The sequence below is a fragment of the Echinops telfairi genome, unplaced genomic scaffold (genome assembly GCF_000313985.2).
Source record: "Echinops telfairi isolate 266 unplaced genomic scaffold, ASM31398v2 ScPeMD7_443;HRSCAF=831, whole genome shotgun sequence".
In the NCBI taxonomy this organism is placed as follows: Eukaryota; Metazoa; Chordata; class Mammalia; order Afrosoricida; family Tenrecidae; genus Echinops; species Echinops telfairi.
In genome coordinates, this window is record NW_022104341.1 from 26,713,286 (window position 1) to 26,735,889 (window position 22,604).

The 22,604-nt window shown below is 41.7% G+C and overlaps 1 protein-coding gene across 1 annotated transcript in view; it reads right to left on the bottom strand.

Moving 5' to 3' along the window:
- Positions 1-605: 605 nt before the first annotated feature.
- RPAP2 (RNA polymerase II associated protein 2) overlaps positions 606-22,604 on the bottom strand; it is a 106,192-nt gene continuing 84,193 nt past the window's right edge. Inside the window, exons 13-14 of the mRNA XM_045292041.1 lie at positions 3,822-3,972; positions 606-1,288 (exon numbers count right to left, since the gene is read on the bottom strand). Of these exons, the coding sequence (XP_045147976.1) occupies positions 3,831-3,972 (142 nt within the window). The 3' untranslated portion in view covers positions 606-1,288; positions 3,822-3,830. The remainder of the gene's footprint in view (positions 1,289-3,821; positions 3,973-22,604) is intronic.

The window sequence follows — 22,604 nt, forward strand, 5'->3', positions numbered from 1 at the left end:
GTGACTACATATCAATTATTTGGAATTCTTACGTAAGGAAGATTTCCCTCATCTCCTCTCTTACTTATGGGCTCACCCATATTTCTTTTATCCCTTGGGTTATAACCCCAAAGTGTCATTTGTTGCCCAAACCAGCCAGCTCTGGCCATGGGGCGCTCTTTCAGGTTGGTACACATCTCTTTGGCGTGCCCCCTCCTTTTGTTTTCTGGGCACTTACTTTTTCACTACAAGATGCTCCAGCCCTGCACGTTCCCTGCTCGGCATCAGAACCAGCCTCTTTCCAAGGAGACTTGGTTCTGTTAATTCGAAGGTATTTAGAAATCCAGATCCGGCAGAGATTTTGAGCTGCACGGCATTCTTGCTCCCATCCTGCCAGGCTCACGTAACTTGAGAGGCATGTGTGGGAGGGAGGGTGGTATTGGTACTTTATGGTATTTGCTCCATGTGGCTTCTCAAATCGCTGTATAATAAGCTACTGGTGCCTCACCTCACACCTGGTGACGTGTGTGTGGGCACAAGGAGGTGGTGGTGCTGTGAGGAGAGAGCCTTGTCTGTTGTTTACCTGGAGGGGGTTCACTGAATGTCAGTGGGAGGGGCCCTGCCAATTATGATTTTTAACACAGTTTTATTGAAGTACTTACAGTTTACAGATATAAAACCTATCTGTTTTAAGTGCACAAGTAAAACTATTTTAAAAAAATTGATTTTTAAAATGAATCACAAAAATTCCAATTCTGTTTTAGAACATGTTTAGCTCTCTAGGAAGATCTTGTGTGTCCTCGTACAGAAAGTCCCCATGCAGCCATGGATCTGAGACCTACTTCAAAGACGTCAATTTTTGAATGTTTCCTATCAATGGATGCATGCCACATGTGAGCTACTAGAGCGGACTTCTTTCATGTAGCATGTTTTTAAGTGGTGTACTCTATAGCAAACATCTTCCTAATTTTTTGAATAGCTAATATGCTTGTGGGAATCACCCAGGAAAAATAAGAGATCATTATATTTTCTCAAATATTGTTTCAAGTTTTAACTTTCATTTTAAAATAAATCAATATACTCTCTCTTGTAGCTAAGGACACAAGGGCTCATCCTTCTTGAAATACTGATTTTTCTCGGAGGTGTCACTCTGCAATTAGAGGCTGGGGGATAAGTTTGAAATCTAAGGAGGCCAAGGTTGTTCTTGGAATAACGCTGGTTATCAGTTGCCAGCAGACCCTCATCAGAACCACCCTTCCAGAAATGGTGAATAGAAGTTCATGCTCTATTCTCTCATCATGGATTCCATCTGGAAAGAAAGAAAATACAGAGTTTAAGTAAAAGCACCTAAGATACTTTACCAGTTATAGTGAACACTGGGGTTTGTCTCCACAACATCCACTCCATTCTGTCCTATTACACTGCTATCGTGGTTTTGGTAAAATCGACCCAGCTCCAAATGCAGCTTGAGAGCTATGAGTTGGTCTTTATGACAGGGAAATCCCCTATCCTTGTCAAACTGACTGGATTATTTCTCAGCATTCTTGTGGCTATGTAGCTAGGGTCAGGTGCCCCTAATCAGTGTGAAGGTCAAGACCCTTGCCAGGATAGTATAAATTGGGAGGCAGTTATAGAACAAATTCCTTATACAGGTACACACTGCTCAACATCCCCGACATAGTCTATGAAACAAGGCGTTGTATGAACACCATATTAAAACCTTCTGGGAGCCAGCTCTGGCTGTCCTTGTTGTTGCTTGTCACCACTGCTGCTGCAGGAGCTACTGGAGGAATGGCTCTGGACACAGCAGAGGCTGAGAGGGCGGCAGCAGGCGCAGAACTAGAGGAAGCAAGTGAGGAGGACGTGGAACATGTTCAACCCCGTCCTGTCTACTGCTCTGCCGCCTGAGTAGCGGGAATCCCCGCTGGCCTCTTATCAGACGACCATGCCCCATCTCCGTCTCACCTGCCTGTACGCCGCTCCTGGTCCAGTGCTGTGAGAGTATTGCCCTGGGGTCTTTCACCGTTAGGGGAAAATAATAACTAAAAGGAGAACTGTTTGCCCTACACAAAGACCTTATGGGGCCATGGTTTTGGAAGGTGGTTTCTAAGAGTTGGTGGAAAACGACAATAATGAAAAGATAATGACATTTTCCAGTGAACCTTTTGAAGCCCATTTGATTCGGGTATACAATCAGACACTGTCCACATGGATGTTAGGTGACGCATAGTGCATTTTACTTTCTGGTAGGCTCAATAAAATGCCATTCTTTCCCACTTCTCTTTCTCAAATATCTTTCCCATATACTTACAGATTTGCTTTTAGAATTTTCCATAAAAATGCAAATAAAACAAATCAATCTGCAACAATATATACCAAGTATGCTCTGGGAAGGACAGTGGGCTTGGAAGCAGAGGCAAGCGGGGAATTTTCCTTTTTCTTTTTAACATTTTACTGGGGGCTCGTACAACTCTTAACACAATCCATCCATCCATCCATCCACTGTGTCAAGCACATTTGTACATTTGTTGCCATCATCATTTTCAAAACATTTGCTTTCTACTTGACCCCTTGGTATCAGCTCATTTTCTCCCCTCCCTCCCCGCTCCCCCCTCCCTTATGAGTGCTTGCTTATTTATAAATTATTATTATTTTGTCATATCTTATACTTGTCTGACGTCTCCCATCACCCACTTTTCTGTTGTCCATCCCCCATGGAGGAGGTTATATGTAGATCCTTGTAATTGGTTCCTCCTTTCCACCTCAACCTCCCTCCACTCTCCTGGTATCACCACTCTCAGCATTGGTCCTGGATTCCCTGTGTTTTCAGTTCCTATCTATACCAGTGCATATCCTCTGGTCTAGCCAGATTTATAAGGTAGAATTGGGATCATGATAGTTGGGGGAGGGAAGCATTTAGGAACTAGAGGAAAGTTGTATGTTTCATTGTTGCTACACTGCACCCTGACTGGCTTGTCTCCTCCCTGCGAACCTCTGTAAGGGATGTCCAGTTGCCTATAGATGGGTCTTGGGTCCCCAATCTGCACTCCCCCTCATTCACAATGATTTGATTTTTGGGGGTTCTTTATTACATATGTAATTCTGTATTATTTCATTTTGATTTTATTATGAAGCACACATCGACTTTATAATTAAAAAAGCAATTTAAAGTTTTTATAAAATGAAAATGCTCCCTTAGAGTTTCATTTGTAAGCTTAGGATGACTTGCTTCAACGATAACACTGATATCTGCCTATTTGAGCCCTTGGAAGTGTGCCAGTGAGAACTGAAAGGCTGAAGAGACCAGAGAGGGGGTGATTAAATCAGAAAGAGGGAGGGACACACTCCAGGTGTGAAAGGGGCAGGAGAGAGATGGTGTCTGGGAGTGGGAGGAAGCGTCAACAAAGCTAGACTTGGAAACCCACCTCTCTTCGTCTGCACGAGATGCACACAGTTATTAGTGGGGTAGGGTGACTTCTCTAACGGGTGCAGTACGGATGTTCTCAAAGGACCACTATAGTCCTTGGGTTGAAGTAAACTGTAACTTCCTGATAGGGCACATCTGAGTAGGAAGTAGATAATGGGGAGTTTCCTGGATTGCAAGATACAGAAATTACTGCTAAAGCCTGAAGCCAAGGAGCAACAAAGATGGAAGAGAAAGTTCCACAAGAGTGGGCAGGTAGTGACTGAGGGGACTGAGAACTCTGGGACAGCATGCTCTTCCTGAACAAGCTGAGGACGTCTCAGAGTCGGTACTCGGTTTAAAACATTTTCAACAACAACAAAAATTCACACAGGCAACAAATGAAAAACAAAGCAAAGTAAAACACAACCCGACTCACCACTCTTTATTAACAGTTTGTTCTAAAAATGGTGGTTAAACTTTCAAGGTCTTCATTCTTTAAATGTAATTCTTCAAGCAAGGTAGCTATAAACTGTGTAAACACCACATTTTCTTCAGAATGCTTCTGAATACCAAGTCTTGGGACCAGTCTGAAACAACAGAAATAAGAAACGCAACAGGAAGAAATCAATAAACATCTACAAAATGGGAAGGGCAAAAGGAATATGATCTTTGACTTGCTAAAGGAATTTCTGAGGATTACCAGGTCTCTCTGATTTAAGAAAACTTCCATAGAGAGAAGACTTCACAAACAAAGGAACAAAAGAAATCCCAGGAAAAAGTTTAAAGACTAAAGTCTGAATCTACAAAAAGTTCTCTGGCATTTTGGCAAAGGATCACTAAAAGACCCATCTGCATTCCTTCCACCTGGGGAGGGGACAGTGGAGGAGAGTTCCACTGAAACTGGCACTTGGAGTCAGACCGACCTGATGGCAAGCAGCATTCTTGGAACACTTGGGTTATACCGCCTGAAAAAGGCAATCAATACTTAACATTATCTTTCGAAAAAATGCTTAGCATTGTTATTTTTAAAAAACATCTTACTAGGTAATCAATATGGGAATGCTGGTGGCACAGTGGTGGCGTGTTGGGCTACGATCTGAAAGGTGAGCAGTTTGAGGCTCTGCAGGAGAAAGACAGGGCTTTCTACTCCTGCCACAGGCACAGTCTCAGAAGCCCCCAGGGCAGTTAGTTCTACCCTGCCCTGTAGGGTTGCTGTGAATCAGCATTGACTCCATGGGAGGGAGGTGGTTTTGTGTGTGTGTGTGTGTGTGTGTGTGTGTGTGTGTGTATCAATACAAACTCCATAAAGGACAATACTTTTTATTCTAAGCATCTCCAGTAAATACTCCCAAGGAGCGATTACTTATAAAGCAATCTTGGGAGGAATTTTTATTGAAATGTGATCAGTAACCATGGTATTTCAAAACCGAGTAACACCTAATCCGAAAGATGAGACACTGTTAGTTTTCACGTTTTTCTCTAAGAGCAGCGTCACAGGGCCACGGTGAGTTCCACTCCTGGAAAGGCTTCAGTAGGAACATTCCTTCTTGCCCAAATAATCTTACAATTGCCACAGAGCACTTTCAGATGTCTATTTATCTTTAGTCATTGGCACTGGACACACAAAATCTGAATAAAACGACAGATTTAAATCCATGTCGCACCAGAAATCCGAGGAGAGTATTTGGCAGTCGTGAGCATGGAACGGTAAACACTATTTTCTTAGGCACAGATTTCTCCTTTGCTTATCCATCTTGTACACAGAGCCGATGTAAAAGAACAACATTACCAGAACAGCCCTGAGCCGGCCAGGTCTTACAGGGGAAGTGCAAACTATCTTTAGTAATGAGAAAGCCACACAGCTCGACTTCTCTCTAATTTCTTCACCGTCAGGTGGATGGAAGACGCAAGTTCTCACACTTCATGAGGCTTGCCTACTAGTATTTCCCAAATTTAGTTTACACTGGGAGAGAGATCACACTCCCTAAGCCTTGCAAGGCCACAGATTCTCTGAGATGCTGGCAAAAGACTACTAACAAAATCATGAATTCTTTCCAGCTGGGGAAGGAGACTGCAGGAGACCCAGCCAGGCTTAGCACTTAGGTGAATCTAGGCTGTCATGGTCAGTGTTTCCCGAGGTATCTTCGTATAAAGTGGAATTTGGACTGGCGGCGTAGTGGTTAGGCACTGGGCTGTGATCAGAATAAATGGAATTTGGAAGTCAACTCTTGCTTTCCCACACGTAGGTGATGCTTTTTTGATTATTAGGTTGCTACTTCCCTACAATTAGACTGAAGATAATGAATATGAGATAGCATTGGCTAAAATAAAAACAAGAAGCCTAGGGCAGGCAGGTCAGATGTCAATTCCATAGAGCCAAGCCTTTATGAATTTAAATTGTCCCTGTTTGATCCATCCAAAATTTCTGTGACTTTAACAGTACAATAGACTAGTATTTGATTAATATATGAAAATAAAAACCCCACCCAAACCTTCTCGGGCGAGTAGATTGTGATGCGTAGTGACCCTAAATGACATAGTACAACTGCTCTGTGGATTTTTGAGGCTGTCAATCTTTACAGAAGCAGCCTCAGCTTTCTCTTGTGGAGTACCTGGAGGGCTTGAACCAATGATCTTATGGTTAGCAGTCCAGAGCTCAACCCACTATGCCACCGGGGTGCTTTATATGGAAATAAGGTTGTTTTCCACAGGGAATCCAGGACAGATAAATCCCTAAGGACCAAAAATGAGAGTAGCAATACCAGGAGGGGAAGGAGGAGGTGGGGAAGAGAGGGAGAACTGATCACAAGGATCTATATATAACCCCCTCTTCCCTAGGGGACAGACAACAGAAAAGTGGGTGAAGGGAGACATCAATCAGTAAAGACATGAAAAATAATAACAATTTATAATTATGAAGGGTTTGTGAGGGAGGGGGTGGGGGAGGGAGGAGAAAAATGAGGAGCTGATACCAAGGGCTCAAGTAGAAAGCAAATATTTTGAAAATGATGATGGCACAAATGTGCTTGACACAATGGATGGATGGATGGATTGTGCTATGAGCCCCCAATAAAATGATTAAAGAAAAAGAAAGTTGTTTTCAATTTACCTCTCAAAGTGCCATGCAAACCAACCTACTGCCATTGAATTGATCCTAGCTTATAGCTACCCTACAGGACAGTGGTTCACCACCTTCCTCATGCCGCGGCCCTTTAATACAGTTCCTCAGGTTGTGGTGACCCAACCATGAAATTATTTTTGTTGCTACTTCGTAACTGTCATTTTGCTACTGTTATGAATCGGTTGACCCCTCTGAAAGGGTCATTCGATCCCCAAAGGGTCATGACCCACAGGTAGAGAGCCACTGCTGTAGGACAGAGTAGAACTACTACTGAGAGCTTCCAAGGCTGTAAATCTCTACGGGAGCAGAGAGCCTCATCTTTGTCTGGCAGAGTCGCTGGTGGGTTTGGATCATCTATCTTGTGGTTAACAGTTCGATGCTTACCCCCAGCATCAGCACGGCTCCTCACAAGTGCCATGACTACGGAGAGGGTGGTACACAAAGGAATAAGGTACCCAGAGCATCCCACAGAGAACCAGTTCTAGTTTTGCATATTAGGTTTCCTTTCTTAATGTCAATTGCTGGATTTCCAATCATTTTTTGGTAGCGTAACCTCCAAATTAGAAATCAGTGTTGTTACTGTATTTCTCTCTGTGTGCCCATATGTATGTGAGATCAGAGATGTGAAGCTGAGGAGAACTAGTTTGTACAAGAGCCCCCTTTTACTGCACTAGTCTGAAAACTTTAGGGACAGTAACATTTCTCTAGCAAACCTATAAGGCTAAAAGAAGTCTATAAATTAATAACCTCATTATAAGATGTGATTAAATCTACATACATTTTTGTCCAAAAAAATAGAAACCTTAGCAAGGGGGAATAAAAGGCAGTATAAGCGTACAGCCAATCATCATACATTCTTTTTAGTGAGCTCAGACCTGCTGTCAAAATCCTGAACACATTTCGGAGCAGTCACATCAGTTGTTTCCAGCTGGCTCCTGAGGGGAAACCTCGAACCCAGCCAGCCAGAGGAGCCCTGCCTCTGCACGCTGCACAGACAGCACTCTGATCTGAGCTCAGCCGGGCAGCCCCAAGTGTCAGGTGAGCAGTTCTCCAAAGCTCTAGGGTCTGTCGATAAACGAGGATGGTAATACTTAAGTACGAGAAGAGTAACCTGTTGTAAAATTGTTGTAAAATTCAAATGGAATCCCGCAGGTGGATAGGTCTTTTATTCATTGTGATAACTACATTATCAACTGACACTACATACTTCTGGTGATCATTTATTGTAGACTTGTTTTTACCTTTAATCCTTGAGAGGACACCTATTTATAGATGAAGAAATAGAGGCACAGAAAAATGAGGGTCACAAGATGGTAAGTGGCAGAGCAGGGCTTTGAACCGAGGCAATTTGTCACAAGAAGCCCAAGTTCTGAGTCAACATGCTGACTTTTATCTTTGCAGGCTGTAGCGCACTCTATTACATTTAATCCTTACTTGCCAAACTAATGTATATGTAGTCTTCAAGGAGTCCACAGAAGGAATAGCATGCCTTAGATTTGTTTTTGAGAACGAGAAGACTGCAAATGTAAAAGTGGTGAAGTGGCTGGTAGGCAGGAGGAAGTGCTGATAGAGAAATCCTGAGTCTGCTGGAAGAGAGGAATATCAGTTTGGGGACATGGAGCCTTCAGCAGCAAGTACTCAAGCAGATAGGTCGTAATCCTCAGGCATCTGGACCCAGGATTTCCTGACTATTCTTAACACTCGAGTGCTAAGTACTGTTGCATAATTGCACTCCTGGAAAGCTAGCCAGCTAGGCTTCCTGTAGCCTTATTTATTCCAGAATTATTTCTCAACTGAGACTTTCCTCCCCACTCTCTAACAAAGACTGGAACAACTACAGAAATATATAATACTAACTATCTAGGAGTTGCAAGTTGCCTTCAATCCTATTTGGAATAAGGTCAGGTATGCAAGTTTACTATATGTATAATAGTTTACTAAACGTATACTAATAGTTTCTATGTACCTCTAAAAATTAAAAAATCAAGAGATCACAGTGGAGTCATGTAAAAGTATGTTTTCTCTTTAAAATGATCCTTTCTAGAAACCAGAGTCAGAGACATAAAGATGAAAAGTTATAATATCAGAATGATAATTATGTCAAGAAAGATGTTGAACACATGAGATCTTCCGCCCATGGCCACTGAGTGGATTCAGACTCACACTGACCCTGTATAGCGTGTGAGGCTGTAAACCTTCACAGGAGCAGAAAGCCTCATCTCTCTCCCAAGGAATGGCCAGTGGTTTTGAACCACTGACCTAGTGGTCAGCAGTCTGCTTATCCAACAGATTTAGTATGTTATAATTATTTTGAATGATTAATTCAAGCGAATTGTGGTTGCTTCTATTTCCAAAGTAACACTTAAAATTACATAGGATTATATATGATCTTTCATGTTTTCCAGATTCCATGTCTTATCTTTTTAAATGTTTTATTACTTAAGATTAAGAAGCTACCTGCCCACTCTGCCAGTCTGACATAATGGGCATTTTCTGAATTTCTATAGTTTGCTTTCACAGCAACAGGCATTTCTGCTCTACTTTATCTGTGGCTCAGACAAATCAAGGCATCAGTCTATACTGATTTTGGTCAAAGATAAGCACTGGTTATAGTTTTGTTTCTTCTTAGGGTCCCTGCTGCTAGAACAGTTAGCGCATCTGCAGGTGTCACTGGGCTGACTGGTGTGGGAAGATCAATCTGGTGCCCACGGCAGTGCACTGAGTGTGGAGAAAATCTGCCTGTGTCAGACTTTTCACATATGATGGAAAGTACTTAGGGGAAGGGCTTACCGATTATAGGGTGCAGAGCAACACCGTCCCTACCAATGGATAAATGAAGAAAAACTCAAGACTGGAACGGTGCTTTTCAGTCAACGTGGCACACCTGAAAGCTGGTGTGGTCCCTCCCCAGGAGCACTGCTTCCTTCCCACAATGCTCCACACTTCTGTGACTGGAGTCAGGGTCCTCTCCTCTTCCCTGGTTTTTTACAATATGGCAGAATTTTCTTTTTCTACCAGCCCATCAATGAAAGGGTTTTAAATTGACCTTTTCCTTATTTGCATTACATTCGATTTCATGGATTTGACTATGAAATCACTAACTTTCTCTTGAGATTTCCCCACCCGCCCTGGATATCTAACAGGGGCTTTTATGCTCAAACCTGAATTTTCTAACCACATTTCCATTAAGACTTTCAGATAGTAGAACCTCAGCCTTCTTTGACTTTTAGCCCTGATGTTCTCTGTCCTATCACAGTCGCCAAGTCCTGCTGACCTGCAGGTAAGGTACCTCTGGAATCTGTTGAATTACTTTTACCCACTCCATTCTCATGGTCCCTTTCTTATGAATTATCTCTTGCCTGAAGTATTGCTATAGCTTCCTAAGTGGTCTCCCATCTAACCCATTCCCCACATTTCCATCACAAGCCTTCTTCACAGACCTGATCCCATTGCTCCCATCCACCCATGTATTCTCTCAGTAAATTGGCAAATGATTACAGAACCCTTCTGAACAGAAACCGCTGATTCCCATATTAGCAGCACTGCTCATCATACTGGGACAAATCTAGCGCATCACCTGTTTTTGTAAATAAAGTTTTATTGAAACACTGCCGTGAATCTGTGTACTGACCTTGGTGGCTTTTGCACTCTAGCAGCAAAGTTGAGTCACTGTGACTACTGTTGTTGGCGCTGGCCACGTTGGTCTCTGACTCACGGAGGCCCTCTATGTTTCACCATAGAATGCGGAGAGCTAAAACTATACAATTCCTGAAACAAAGCATCGTAAAACTCGGAATTCGATTGTTTTGAATACACTGTCAAACGTAACTGACATGTAACTAGGATCTCCGAAAAATCAAATATGCTCATCAAAAAGGAGCCCTAGTGACTCTGGTTCATCCCATCAGGTCACTATGTGTTTAACTGGACCCAGAGGAAGTGAGCTGTGTGTTTCTATGGTAACCTCTATAATATACACAATATTGCAACAACAGTACTAACAAGCAAAAAATACATGAGTGGTTACATAGGTAGATATGTATGCTACAGGTAGCTGGGAGTATATGCATGATATCAGTGTATTGGTGGACACACGCACACACATGCTTGTATGTGCTGCATATATAGTCATTTACACACGAAAGCACACAGGGGATGCAGTTAGGGTCATTTCCAAGACCTATGTGAACACTTAGTGGAATTGAATTCATGGAGTTTGAAGGCTCAGGACTATTTGGTGAGTAGGTCTTATTTATTAGCGATTATCTTATGACCTGAGGTTTGAAAAGCTTGTACACTGCCATCCAGATGCAATGATGATCTCTATCCCTCGGGAGCAAAGAAGAATGAAGGAAAACCAACGCTCCCAGGAAAAAACAAGCCTCTGCAATCTAATTATGCGGTGATCTTGGTTCCTTTATTCAAGACTGTTAATAAAAACGAATAGACTACTTCTAAGATCTTAAAGAAGGGACATTTTACACTTGTTCATACAGTATCCCCTACCTGTCTTTCAGTTCGTTGTACTGTTAACTTGTGCACAGTTAGAACAATGAAAGCAATGGTATTTCAAGTACCAGCAGGGTCATCGTGGTAGTCAGATTTTAGACTAGGGTGGATGAGGGAGGAGGCTTTGAGATCTCCTTTCAAAAAGCATTGTGAGGATGATGCTGGACCACACAACACTGCACTCTGTTGTGTGTAAAGCCGTTAAAAGTTGGAGTTGAGTCAATGACAACTAACAATAACGACAATGTGTGTAGAATACTGTTAAGGTTAATAAAAATTATTTCAAGGACAACGCTCATCATGGGTAATACTCCCACAGAACTTTTTTCTTTGCAAGCCTTTTGAAAAAACTGTAAGCTCCTACAGCTATTCATGGTTTTGGAAATAGTCCCCAGTCAATGCCCAGTCCTTTCACCTTTGATCTTGGCTCAGAGATGTCACATGACCAGCCCTTATTCAGACTGGGGTCTCTCCGAACTCCTTTTCTAGCGTTCCAGGCTTCCTAAAAGGTAGTGCTCAGAATAAGAATTTTGTCTAGGTTCATGACTTCAAAAGGTAAAAGAACATACTTTTCACTCCACAGAAAAAAAATCATGAAATGCAATCTTGCACTTCTAAGTTATCTTTGAAGCACAACTTCAATCTTATCAAACATCCTTTTCCCTCCCTTTGTTAAACTGACTGCCCAGCCCCCTCCCTTCCTTTAATCCTTTATCTTTACTCTATTAATTATGATATGCGAATCACTTATCTGTTTGATCTTTTGGTTAGAGAATAACCCCTGCCCATTATGCACTGGTGGGGACTCAATCTTCTGTGCTAGTCCTGCCACTTCTAATAGTGTCTGTCAGGGAAAATATTAATAACTTGGCCCAAATAACCCCTTCTTCTTCAATTAAAATCAGCAATACCCACATAGTTAATATGTACCCTCTAGGGAAGAAATGCCTTTGAACTCATTAGCACAAAATATCAGAAGTGAGTAAAAACAAAAGAATTTTTATCCTTTATTTTATTTCCTTCAAATGTTTTAAAATTTGAACTAATAAAGGCAACACTAAAAGAACAGGTTAACATAAACCATCTATATGCTATAGAATATGATTGGAAAGAAAGCTACATAATAAAGACTTGCAAGTACAAATTACAAACAAGAAATGAAAGCACTCATGACAACGTCACTGATTCAAATCTCAACTCTGAAAAGACAGACAGCCTTCTATTCCTCGTCCTTTACCAGATGGCACATGGCAGGACAACAAAGCACAAAGCCAGTGTCAAGCTGGATCTTGTTGATAAGCCCTTTATGTAGCTGACTGCTCCACATATGCTGTACATCAAAAGGAGAGAATGCACGTCAGGTTAGAACAAGTCTCTCGATTTGCTATGACTGAGCTATCAAACAACATCTGGTTAACAGGAATGGTTACACACAGTGGCAAGAAGAGTTCCAGAGTTGGGGCATGACAAGTGGAACAATAAAAAAATTTAGAGTTGCTATTTTTATAACTCCTCATTCCCAAGGGTTTAGAGCTGTACAGACTCATATTAAGTCTTGGAAGTACCTATTAGTTTTGTGAGTCACTAGTTTGTATCTTATCAACTGAGAGAGTGAAATAAAGAGTTACAGTTGTGGCTCACTGAGCAAGAGCTGTATAATAACTAGTGAAATTCTGTTATTCATATTCTACACAGACAGTAGGGGTGAGGTGGGGTCAGGGTGGGGGTGAGATCTGTTCCTGAGTCTTTTTAAGTGGAATTCCTAACAGGTGCAAGTATTTCTTATTTAGCCTTACTATTATGTTGGGGCAAGAAAGGGCACACTGGTAGCCCCGTGGGTTAGATGTTGGGCTGCTAACCACAGGGTCTGCAGTTCAAACGCACTAGCCACTTGGGAGGAAAATGAGGCTGCTTGCTCTCGTAAAGATTTATGGTCTTGGAAACCCTATAAAAGGTCACTCTGAGTCAGAATTAACTGGCTGGTTTGGGTTCGGGTTTTTTGAGTAGGAACTGGTTCAACTGTTTCAAAATGAAGGCATATGTACATAATATTAACGGACAAGTAACCCAGAGACTGCGGTACTGCAAGAAAAGTCAGTAATGAACTGGAATTTTAAATAGTCTTTCCATTCTGGTCCTTATTGTCTTATTTATTAGCATTTTTGAACCACTGGGGAAAATACAGTGTAGATCCTAGAATAATGTATGTCACAGCAAGGTCTGAATGATAATCAATCCTTCCTGAGTAATTATGCCTGACCCACATTCATGGTATTTGTGGCCACCTCACAGGCACGTGAAAACAGCGAGTAAGAAGAGCCCAGAAGAATTGATGCACGTGAAGGAGGAGTAGGTGAAGAATACTGGAAGTACCACAGACTGCCAGGAGAACACACACACCTGTTTGGGAAGAAGTATGCTCAGAGTGCTCCCTAGATGCAAGGATGCTGAGACCGTCACAGACTTTGGGCATGTTATCAGGAGAGACCAGTCCCTGGAAAGGGACATCACGCTTGGTAAAGAAGAAGGGCAGGAAAAAGGAGGACGGCCCTCACCGAGACGCTCTGACACAGTGGCTGCAAGCATGGGCTCAAAGGTGACGAGGCTATGAGAACGGCACAGTGCGGGGGTGCTTCCTTCGGCAGCACTGGGCTCGCTGGGAGCTGGAATGCACTTGACAGGCACCGACAACATCAACACCTGACCCGATCCTCAAAACGGAGCAGCAGAAGAGACTCCCACCCTGTCTAATTGTGAATTTCTGAAGCGGTTAGTACTGATTTCTACACTTACGGTTCAATTAGCAGGCTATTGCAAAATCACATAGAATGATACTCCTCACACATACCATAATCCCCCCCCCCCCCCGTACTTTTATTGGGGGCTCTTACAGCTCTTATCACAAGCCATACAATCATCCAGTGTGTCAATCACCTTTGCACATATACCACCATCATCATTTTCAAAGCATTCTCTTCCCACTTGAGCCCTCACACCATAATCTTAAGGACAGAAAAAGTTATGAGAAAGTCTAAGTGAATAAATGTCACCAGAAACATGGTTCTCTATGGTTTAGGGTCAGAGGAAGAGACAGGATGTGAAAAACCACACACTTTTCTGTACCTATCAGATTTGATAAATGACTGGGTTCATACAGAGTTCTGCTGCAGTGGGGAAACTTGTTCTGCTGATCACCATGCATAAAGGTGGGGAGGTGCAGAGACTGCTAAAAGATAACACTGGGCTTAGGAGACTTTTTTTCTTTTCTCGTTTCCTCTCCTGTCCCATAGAGAAAGAGTACAGGATACAGGAGTATTTCTGTTAATCATGAAGACTGCCATCGTCAGCATGTACACACTGTGTGCTTGTCACTTTACCAATGAACACAGAACTGTCACCATCCCTGCCTCTGGGGCTTATCATCACACAGACATTATCATGAAACACCATTATTAAAAATGGCCTAGATAAGTGAAGAATCAAAAACATGAGATCTAAAAATGAGGTTAAGCCAGTTGGTTTCTTAAGTGTGATTTAGTCTCCATTTATCCAGCTAGTTTTAATAGTGCCAATATCAGAGGTTTTGGAGCTGCCAAAGGATTTATCCAGGAGCACACTGGTTAACTTTCTGACAAAGGGATCCTGCTTATTAATTAAGTTCCACCACTTTTTCTTCCTGTTGGTGAGGTAATATTTACCATATTACTCCCAGTATTATTTTCTCCCTACAAAATGAGCTGGGAGATTTTCCCAGCTTCTCCACATGAACAAGTGCTAAGACAAAGGATTAAACCACAATACCTCCCCCCAGTACAACCATACACCCAAAACTGAAACCACGGAGAGCCATGACCAGTAACAAGAGGGGTTGAAATGTCATCTATTTTCAGAAACTTGAGGGCTCACACAAGCCTGAGGCATTTTGCAGAAGGTCCCTCTGATACTAAAAGAAATATTCTGGTATTCTTTCCAAATGAACGTCATTTGCATATTCTGGGGGCCTCTAAGTTATCAGAATTTACTATTTAATAATTCTTTCCCCCTCTTGCTTGTCCCTTACTGGGGATAAGGCAGAAGAAGATTCAACACAGTCACCGAGTCTGCAGAAAGATTTGGTTCCTCAGTGGCCCCTGGCTTCCTCCCCAGGATAACATAACAGCCACGTGGATGCAAGGAAAGGACCAAAAAAAGCCACTCTGGGGAAGAGTTCCCCCTTTCCATCAAATGACAAGGATGTGTCCTTTTGGGGCACTTTCCTAGCTGCTGCTGCTGCTATTGTTTTTGAGGAATGAGTGAACAAGGTTTTAGAACTCACAAGGAAACAAATGTGGAGCGGTCAAAGATAAGCTTAAAAATTCAGACACTGGTGGTGCCTGGCTTTCTACATGGGAGCCAAGGAGGGCTTCCGTCTCAGAGAATTTCAGTTCTCCTTCCCAGTTGTTCTCCCAGTGGCGGGATCCCAACCATTGAGTCAAACACAAGAAGCACAGAAATTTCCAAATTTATGAGAAAAAAAAAGCCTAACCACTTTTCTTTTTTAAAATGAGATTAACTTGTCTTCAGCCTTTCTGTGAAGCTGCAGCAAACGCTCCCCCGTGAGGCTCAAGAGACTTTCTTAAGGTCACTTAGTCAGTCAGAGATGAGCAAATAACCCCAAAGTACTCCCACTAGTCTCCACTCGTAACCACTAGACCACACAAGCTCATGTCTGATTCATTGTAAGAAGTGAGTAGATCTCATGATTTCAAAAGCCTGTTTGCAAAATGATTTTAATAATTTGTAAAAGCTGTCATTGCAAAACAAAGCATGCTAATGAAACGGACAATTTACTGCTTCTAATTTGTGTTTTCCCTTGTGAGAGCTGAGAGGTAACTTCCAACCTCATTAACCAAGAAAGACTTTAGGGGAAAAAAAGGTAAGCCCAAACTAGTAGACATAACCTAGTAGTTCCAGTAGACAGAACTAAACCAACTGACTTAGGATTTCTCTACTTCACACACCAGTGAGCATAGGAGTGAGACAGTGGCTCTCCATGCTGTCTGCACAAGTCAGAATCATTTGGGCAACTTAAAAAAAGTACTTCTGTCCAGGTTCTTCCCCAGTCCAATGAATCAAAGTCTTTGAATCAATCAATGGTATTTTTAAAGATTCCTACATGGGTCTATCATACAGTCATTGTTGAGAAGTGATATAGAGGAGATCCTGTTGAATTCTGAATAGAATAGTATTGTGTAGTTCTGATCATTTGTGATACTTTCCAACTACATTATTGGAAGACACTGAACTAAAACGATTCCTTTTCATAAGGTAACAAAGGAGAACGTGGCATGTCCTATAAGAGAGGTTCCATCTATAGGAGTCATACCAAACTCAACACACAAACTCACTGCCACAGAGTTGGTTCTGACTCATAGCAACCCTGTAGGACAGGAAATCTGCCTCTATGGGTTTCTGAGACGACTGGCAATGGGAGTAGAAAGCTCCGTCTTTCTCCTGAAGTATGGCTAGTGGTTTCTAACTACTAACCTTGTGGTTAGCAGTTCAACCTGTAACTACTATGCCACTGGTGTTAGGGAAGGGTTACAAGGTGGTGGATATTTGAACCAGGCCTTCCAGGCTTCAACACACAATTCTGAAAAGGGAAGGTATTTCAAACACAGCAAATCAAAGATGTAAGAGGAAGCCATGGATACAATGTAAGGGCACAAAATAGGTACACACAGGATAGGATAGGATAGGATAGGATAGGATAGGATAGGATAGGATAGGATAGGATAGGATAGGATAGGATAGGATAGACAGGATGGAGCCAGATCAAGGACCTTGCATTTCACATGCACCAAAAAAAAATTGGTAGGGGCTGGGAAACGACTAGATTTCTGAACAAAGGTCTGATGAGAATCAAGCTTTAGTAAGTAGTATTCTAATAACTTAAGGAAGGTTGGTGGAAGAAACATGGCAAGGAGATCTACTAAGGAAGGTTACAATTCTAGCAATCTAGACAAGTCATGAAGGCTACAGGGTGGGTTGGCAGTAGTAGAAATGGAGAACAACAACTGGGTAAGATGTTTCAAAGGAATCAATTAGATACAAGGGATGTCAGGCAAGGGAAACACTAAAGACAAGACAAATTAAAATTCTGGGTCACTGAGAAGACAGAATGCCACTGCAAGGAAAAGGGGGCATTTGAAAGAAGTTGAGTTCAAGGTAGGATCTGAGTGTGACATGCCTGAGGAGCCCCAAATGGGACACGAATTCTGGTCTGCAACATAGGAGGAGAGAGGGGACAGGGTCACAATAGTTGAATGGGATGACCCATTTTCTTAATAATTCCATTGTTCTCTAGCAATTATATTTGCCTTGATTTCTCTTACTAGCAGTTTTCTGATACCTTTTATTCTTGTCTTAATTTCCAACCCAGCAAAACTACAACCTGAGATCAATGTACAACAGGATGGATGAAAATTACTGGGACTTTGTCCCAGTGAAACTGTTTAAAAAGACAAGTACTGGGGCTATGAACCCAAAAGTTTAAAACCAACAGCTGCAGAATTAACTAGTGGCATTTAACTTTATGATTGTGAGAAGTGAATTTCGAACTTGAAATTTGTGTAAAGTTTGGATACAAACATTTTTTTCTGCACCTAAATCAGAGCAATACTAATGCTAAGGACAGTTCATTCACTCTTACATATATATATTTTTGCAGTGTGGCTGACTTGTCACTCTGTGCAACTACAAGCATTCATGTGGTGAACATCATAATGTAGAGCCTGAAAAACTCACTGGAAAGAAAATCAGTAAATAATCAAACTGTGAAGTCGGCAAAATGATTCAATTACTGTCATATGATTTCACCACAGGAATTAATTCATCAAGTACCTGTCGTAGTTTCCCAAGTGCCTTTGCTGGGCTGGAGTTTTCAATCTTAAACTGTAGGTAATTTGATTATGTCCTCACAGTCCTTTGAAAGCAGCATACACCTGAGCTACACTCAAACATCAGTCAACCCCCACACTCCTCATTTAAAATGGGTGGTGGGCAACTAAGGAGCTAAGAGTTATTACCAGATAATACTGTCTTATTTCACCCTTTAGCTTATACCATCCTCCCTTCTGAACCACAGATATATTTATATGAGTAAAAAAGAAAGCATTTGAATTCTTGCCTGCAAGAACTGTACGACCACATGGCTAACTAGAACTAGCAAAATCAGAAAAGCCAGAGGCAGGAAGAATATTAAAAAGGTGTCAAGTCACTATAACACACAATCAAAACGGAAGTGTTTAAAGACACCAGAGGAAAAAAAGCCTTATTAGGCAATTAGGATCTTGAACTTAAGATGACCTCTTAAAAGACACCTGGGAATAAAAATGTTTCCCCTTGGAATTTTTTATTTTTTATTTAGTGGCCAGTTTCTATATTCGACAATGTTCAGATCAGCTACAATTCATGAGCCCTGTCACCTTTCAGAGTTCCATAAATCTTGATTTAGTCTGATAGGTTCCAAGTTCTGGATATTGGTCCTTTTCTTAAGTCCATTTAAAAAAAATAATTTTACTAGGGGCTCAAACAACTCTTATCACAATCCATACACACATCAATTGTGTAAAGTGCATTTGTACATCATTCTCAAAACATTTCCTCTCCACTTAAACCCCCGGCATTAGGTCCTCATTTTTCCTCTCCCTCCCGCTTCCCTCCCTCCTGAGCCCTTGATCAGTTTATAAATTGTTATTTTGTCATATCTTGCCCTGTCCGACGTCTCCCTTACTACTTGGACAGAAATGTACTTAGCAGTACTTATTGTGGTTAGGTGCCGTCTAGTCAGCTCTGATTCACTGTGACTCTATGTCCACGAGAACCTAGATCCGGTGCCAGCTGCCACATTTTGGGGCTTCCTCTCTTACAATGACCCTCTAATTGACCAGGCATTATGTCCTTTTCCAGTGAACGGTCCATCCTGATAACCAAAGTATGTGAGACGATGTCACATCATCTTTGCTTGTAAGGAACCTTCTGGGTGTATATCTTCCAAGACAAGATTTGTTTGTTTCTCTGGCAGTCTATACTACATTTCATATTCTTCATACAGCTTAATTCAAAGGCATCAATTTGCTCTCCTATCTTCCCTATTAATAGCTCAGTAAAGATCCATCTGATACCAACAATGATATCCCTTACTCCATGTCCTCTTTTAAATCTAGCTTGAATTTCTAACAATTCTCTATCTATGTAATGATGCGATCACTTTAAAATTACCTCCAACAAAATTTTCCTTGTGTGCAATCTTCATGTTCAGTCATTTCTGCCTTCTGTTGAAACATTTTTCTTTGGAATAGACATAAAAATGGGCTCTTCCAGTCAGCTGGCCAGGTAGCTGTCTTCAAATTTCCTAACATAGACATTCAAATGCGTGCTTCCACTATTGTATCCATTTGTTGGAACATCTCAATTGGTACTCTGTTACAATTCCTGGAGCCCACTTCTGCTCTAATGCCTTCAGTGCATCTTTGACTTCTGCCTCTGATACAATTGGTCCCTGATCATAAGCTCCCTCCGGAAATGGTACAGTGACTCTGTATGTTCCTTCCATCTTCTTTTTGATGCTTTCTGCATTTTTTAATATTTTGTCCACAGAATCCTTCAATTTAATAGAGGCTTGATTTTTTTTCTTGAGTTCTTTTACTTTGAGAAATGCCAAGCAATTTCCTCCGTTCTGGTTTTCCAATTCCAGGTCTTTAATTACTATATTTTTTTCTTTTAAAGCAACCATTTAAATCTCCTGTTCAGCATTAATAGTTCATCATTTCTTCCATTCACTTTAACTACTCTATATTCAAGAGCAAGTTTCAGAGTCTCTTTGCCATCCATTTTGGTCTTCTCTTTCTTTCCTTTCAAGGACATTTTGCTTTAAACGATGCCCTTGATGTCATCTCACACAACCTGTCTAGTCTTTGGTAGAGTTCAATGCATCAGGTGGGATATATTCGAGGCCATGCTTTGACGCTCATGGGCTGGATTCCATTTTTTCCAGCTTAAATTTGAACTTGCATATGAGCAAATGATGGTCTGTCTGTTCCATAGTTTGCTCCTGGCCCTGTTCTGACTAATGACATTGAACTTCTCCATCAACTCTTTCCAGAGGCATAATCAATTTGTTCCTGTGAATTTTATCTCTTGAGATCCAGGTGTATAGAAGCTGTAGAAAAAAAAAGTATTTCCAATAAATTCTTACAAAATTCAATGTGATCTCTATTTTCCAATGGCTAATTCTTGTTTCTAACTTTTATACACCAATCAGGAGTGATTATCAATGTAGCTTGATGCCTGTTTGATTAATTTCAGACTGTAGAATCGATTTAAGAAAAATCTTTATAAGAGTTGTATGAGCCCCTAATAAAATAATTAGAAAGAAAAAGAAAAATCTTTAATCGTTTCATCTTGGACAATAATAGATGGTATGTAAATTTGGACAACAGTAGTATTAATTGGTCTTCCTTGTAGGCATACAGATATTAACCTATCACTGACAGCACTGTAATTCAGGATTCACCTTGAAAAGTTCTTTCTGACAACTAATGTTTCTTCATATTTTCAATACAAAATAGTGAATACCAGTCCATTTCATCTCACTAATGCCTACGATGTCCATTTGATGGGAAAGTCGAGTCAGGAGAGCAGAAAGGGAGCAGACATATCTGGGGGAGCACAGTGCATGCCCAGTGTTGGGAACAGTGCATGGACTGACCTCCAGGTGGAGAGAAGAACGACTGAAAGCGGTTTCTGGGCTCATCCCGGGGACCCAGGCCAGGTGCTGTGGAACACTGGGGGCACGGAGCCCTGGATCTCCAAGGAGCACACCGCTTCAGAGGCTGGGTCAGAGAGATGAGATGCGGAAACTCCACTGGGTGAACTGGACTCTACCTCAGACACACTTGTAAGCTGAGACTTCAGACTGAAAAGTCACGATGTCTGAGGAAGTGGAAGACAGCTGCTCCAAGACTGTTGAGCTTGTCAGTAGGCGGACGATCATGGACTTAGTACATCAATGCCATATATGCTATATTAAATTACATAACATTCTGGAAATTCTGTGACCGACATTCTCAGTGAATATTATAATTTTCCCTGACAACCAACTCCCACTGTTTGTGCTAATAGCGCATCAAGTCCTGAAAGGACTGATTCTGTGTAAGTGAAAAATGCAGGTACTGAGATATGGAGTTAGTCTACATTGGCTCAATATCCTTCTCTCAACAATGCTTTAAAAAATTAGTAGCAGAGATAATCAATGACAATATTAATGGAAGATCTTTATGCACCAGGGAGATGACTGATAAGACTCACTACTGTTAATTAACAAGGTTTTGAAAGAAAGCCAAAGGCAGATAAAACATAGATCCAGGTATGGGTTTTGGGCTCGCACTAAATCCTAGCTCCAATTTAAGAACAATTAGTTTTCACATCATGGTCCTGCTTGATACCCTCCCTCAGAAAGGGAAAACAGAAAATATGTGTGCTATTGCAAAGTGTGGTGAAGAAATTAGCTGGTGCCTGGCTATCACATAAAATAGAGTCTGGGGTCTTAAAGGCTTGTTTCCAAACAAGCATCCATCTATGTGAGATGTCAACTAAGTCCACATGGAAGAAGCACACCAACATCAGTGACTGAATGACTGTAAATCATATAACCTAGAACTGTAGGAGGGAATAGCATCAGAGCCTAAACGGGGAAATTCTGGTTCGCAGAAGGCTAGGGATGGCAGTGGAAGCCCAAGATACATTTGAAAGATCTACACAGGAAATAAGCCTCCGGCGACTTCATAAGAAGCCTCTATTATGGACAGAGCGATGGGAAGAAACTGATTACCAACAGAGTGCATTGGAGAGATGACTACAGAAGATCAAAATGATAAACCTGACTTGAACGGTTAAAACCTTGTCAGATGATTCCCCTACCTCCACCTGCACACTGGGCTTAATCTGATTTTTCAACATTTTCTGCATTTTGGGGGTCTTTTGTTTGTTCATATTAGGTTATCTCGGATGTTTTGTCATTGGAGGTGACCCTCTTGAATTTTTGTTATATGTTTTTCTATTTTCTAGTAAACAAAACCCAGGAGTGATGAAGCTACAGATACAGCAAGTAGAACAAGGGTTTCTGTAGGGTGCAGTGACTGAGCTGGTTGACGGAGAGGGGCAGTAAAAGGAAGCTGATGGCAAGGAGTTCAAAAGGAATATGTTTTAAAACCGATTGTGGGGGCAATGAATGTACAAATGTGCTTACACAATTGATGTATGTATGGGTTGTAATAAGAATTGTATGAGCTCCCCCGAGAAGAATTTATTTCAAAAGATGGCACTGAATCTGCAGCTCGGGGAGAGGGACATACCTGATCAGAGCACATGGGTGCTGATGAAGGGGGAGGAGGAGAGAGTGGAGCACATCTTGGCCCACCAGGCCGTGAGGACGATAACCCCAATTAGAGCAGCCAGTCCACAGAGAGGACCACATGGCCGGCCCCACTATGAGACATGATGCCCCTCACTGAGCCATAGCTCTACAGGGGACAACACCAGAGACAC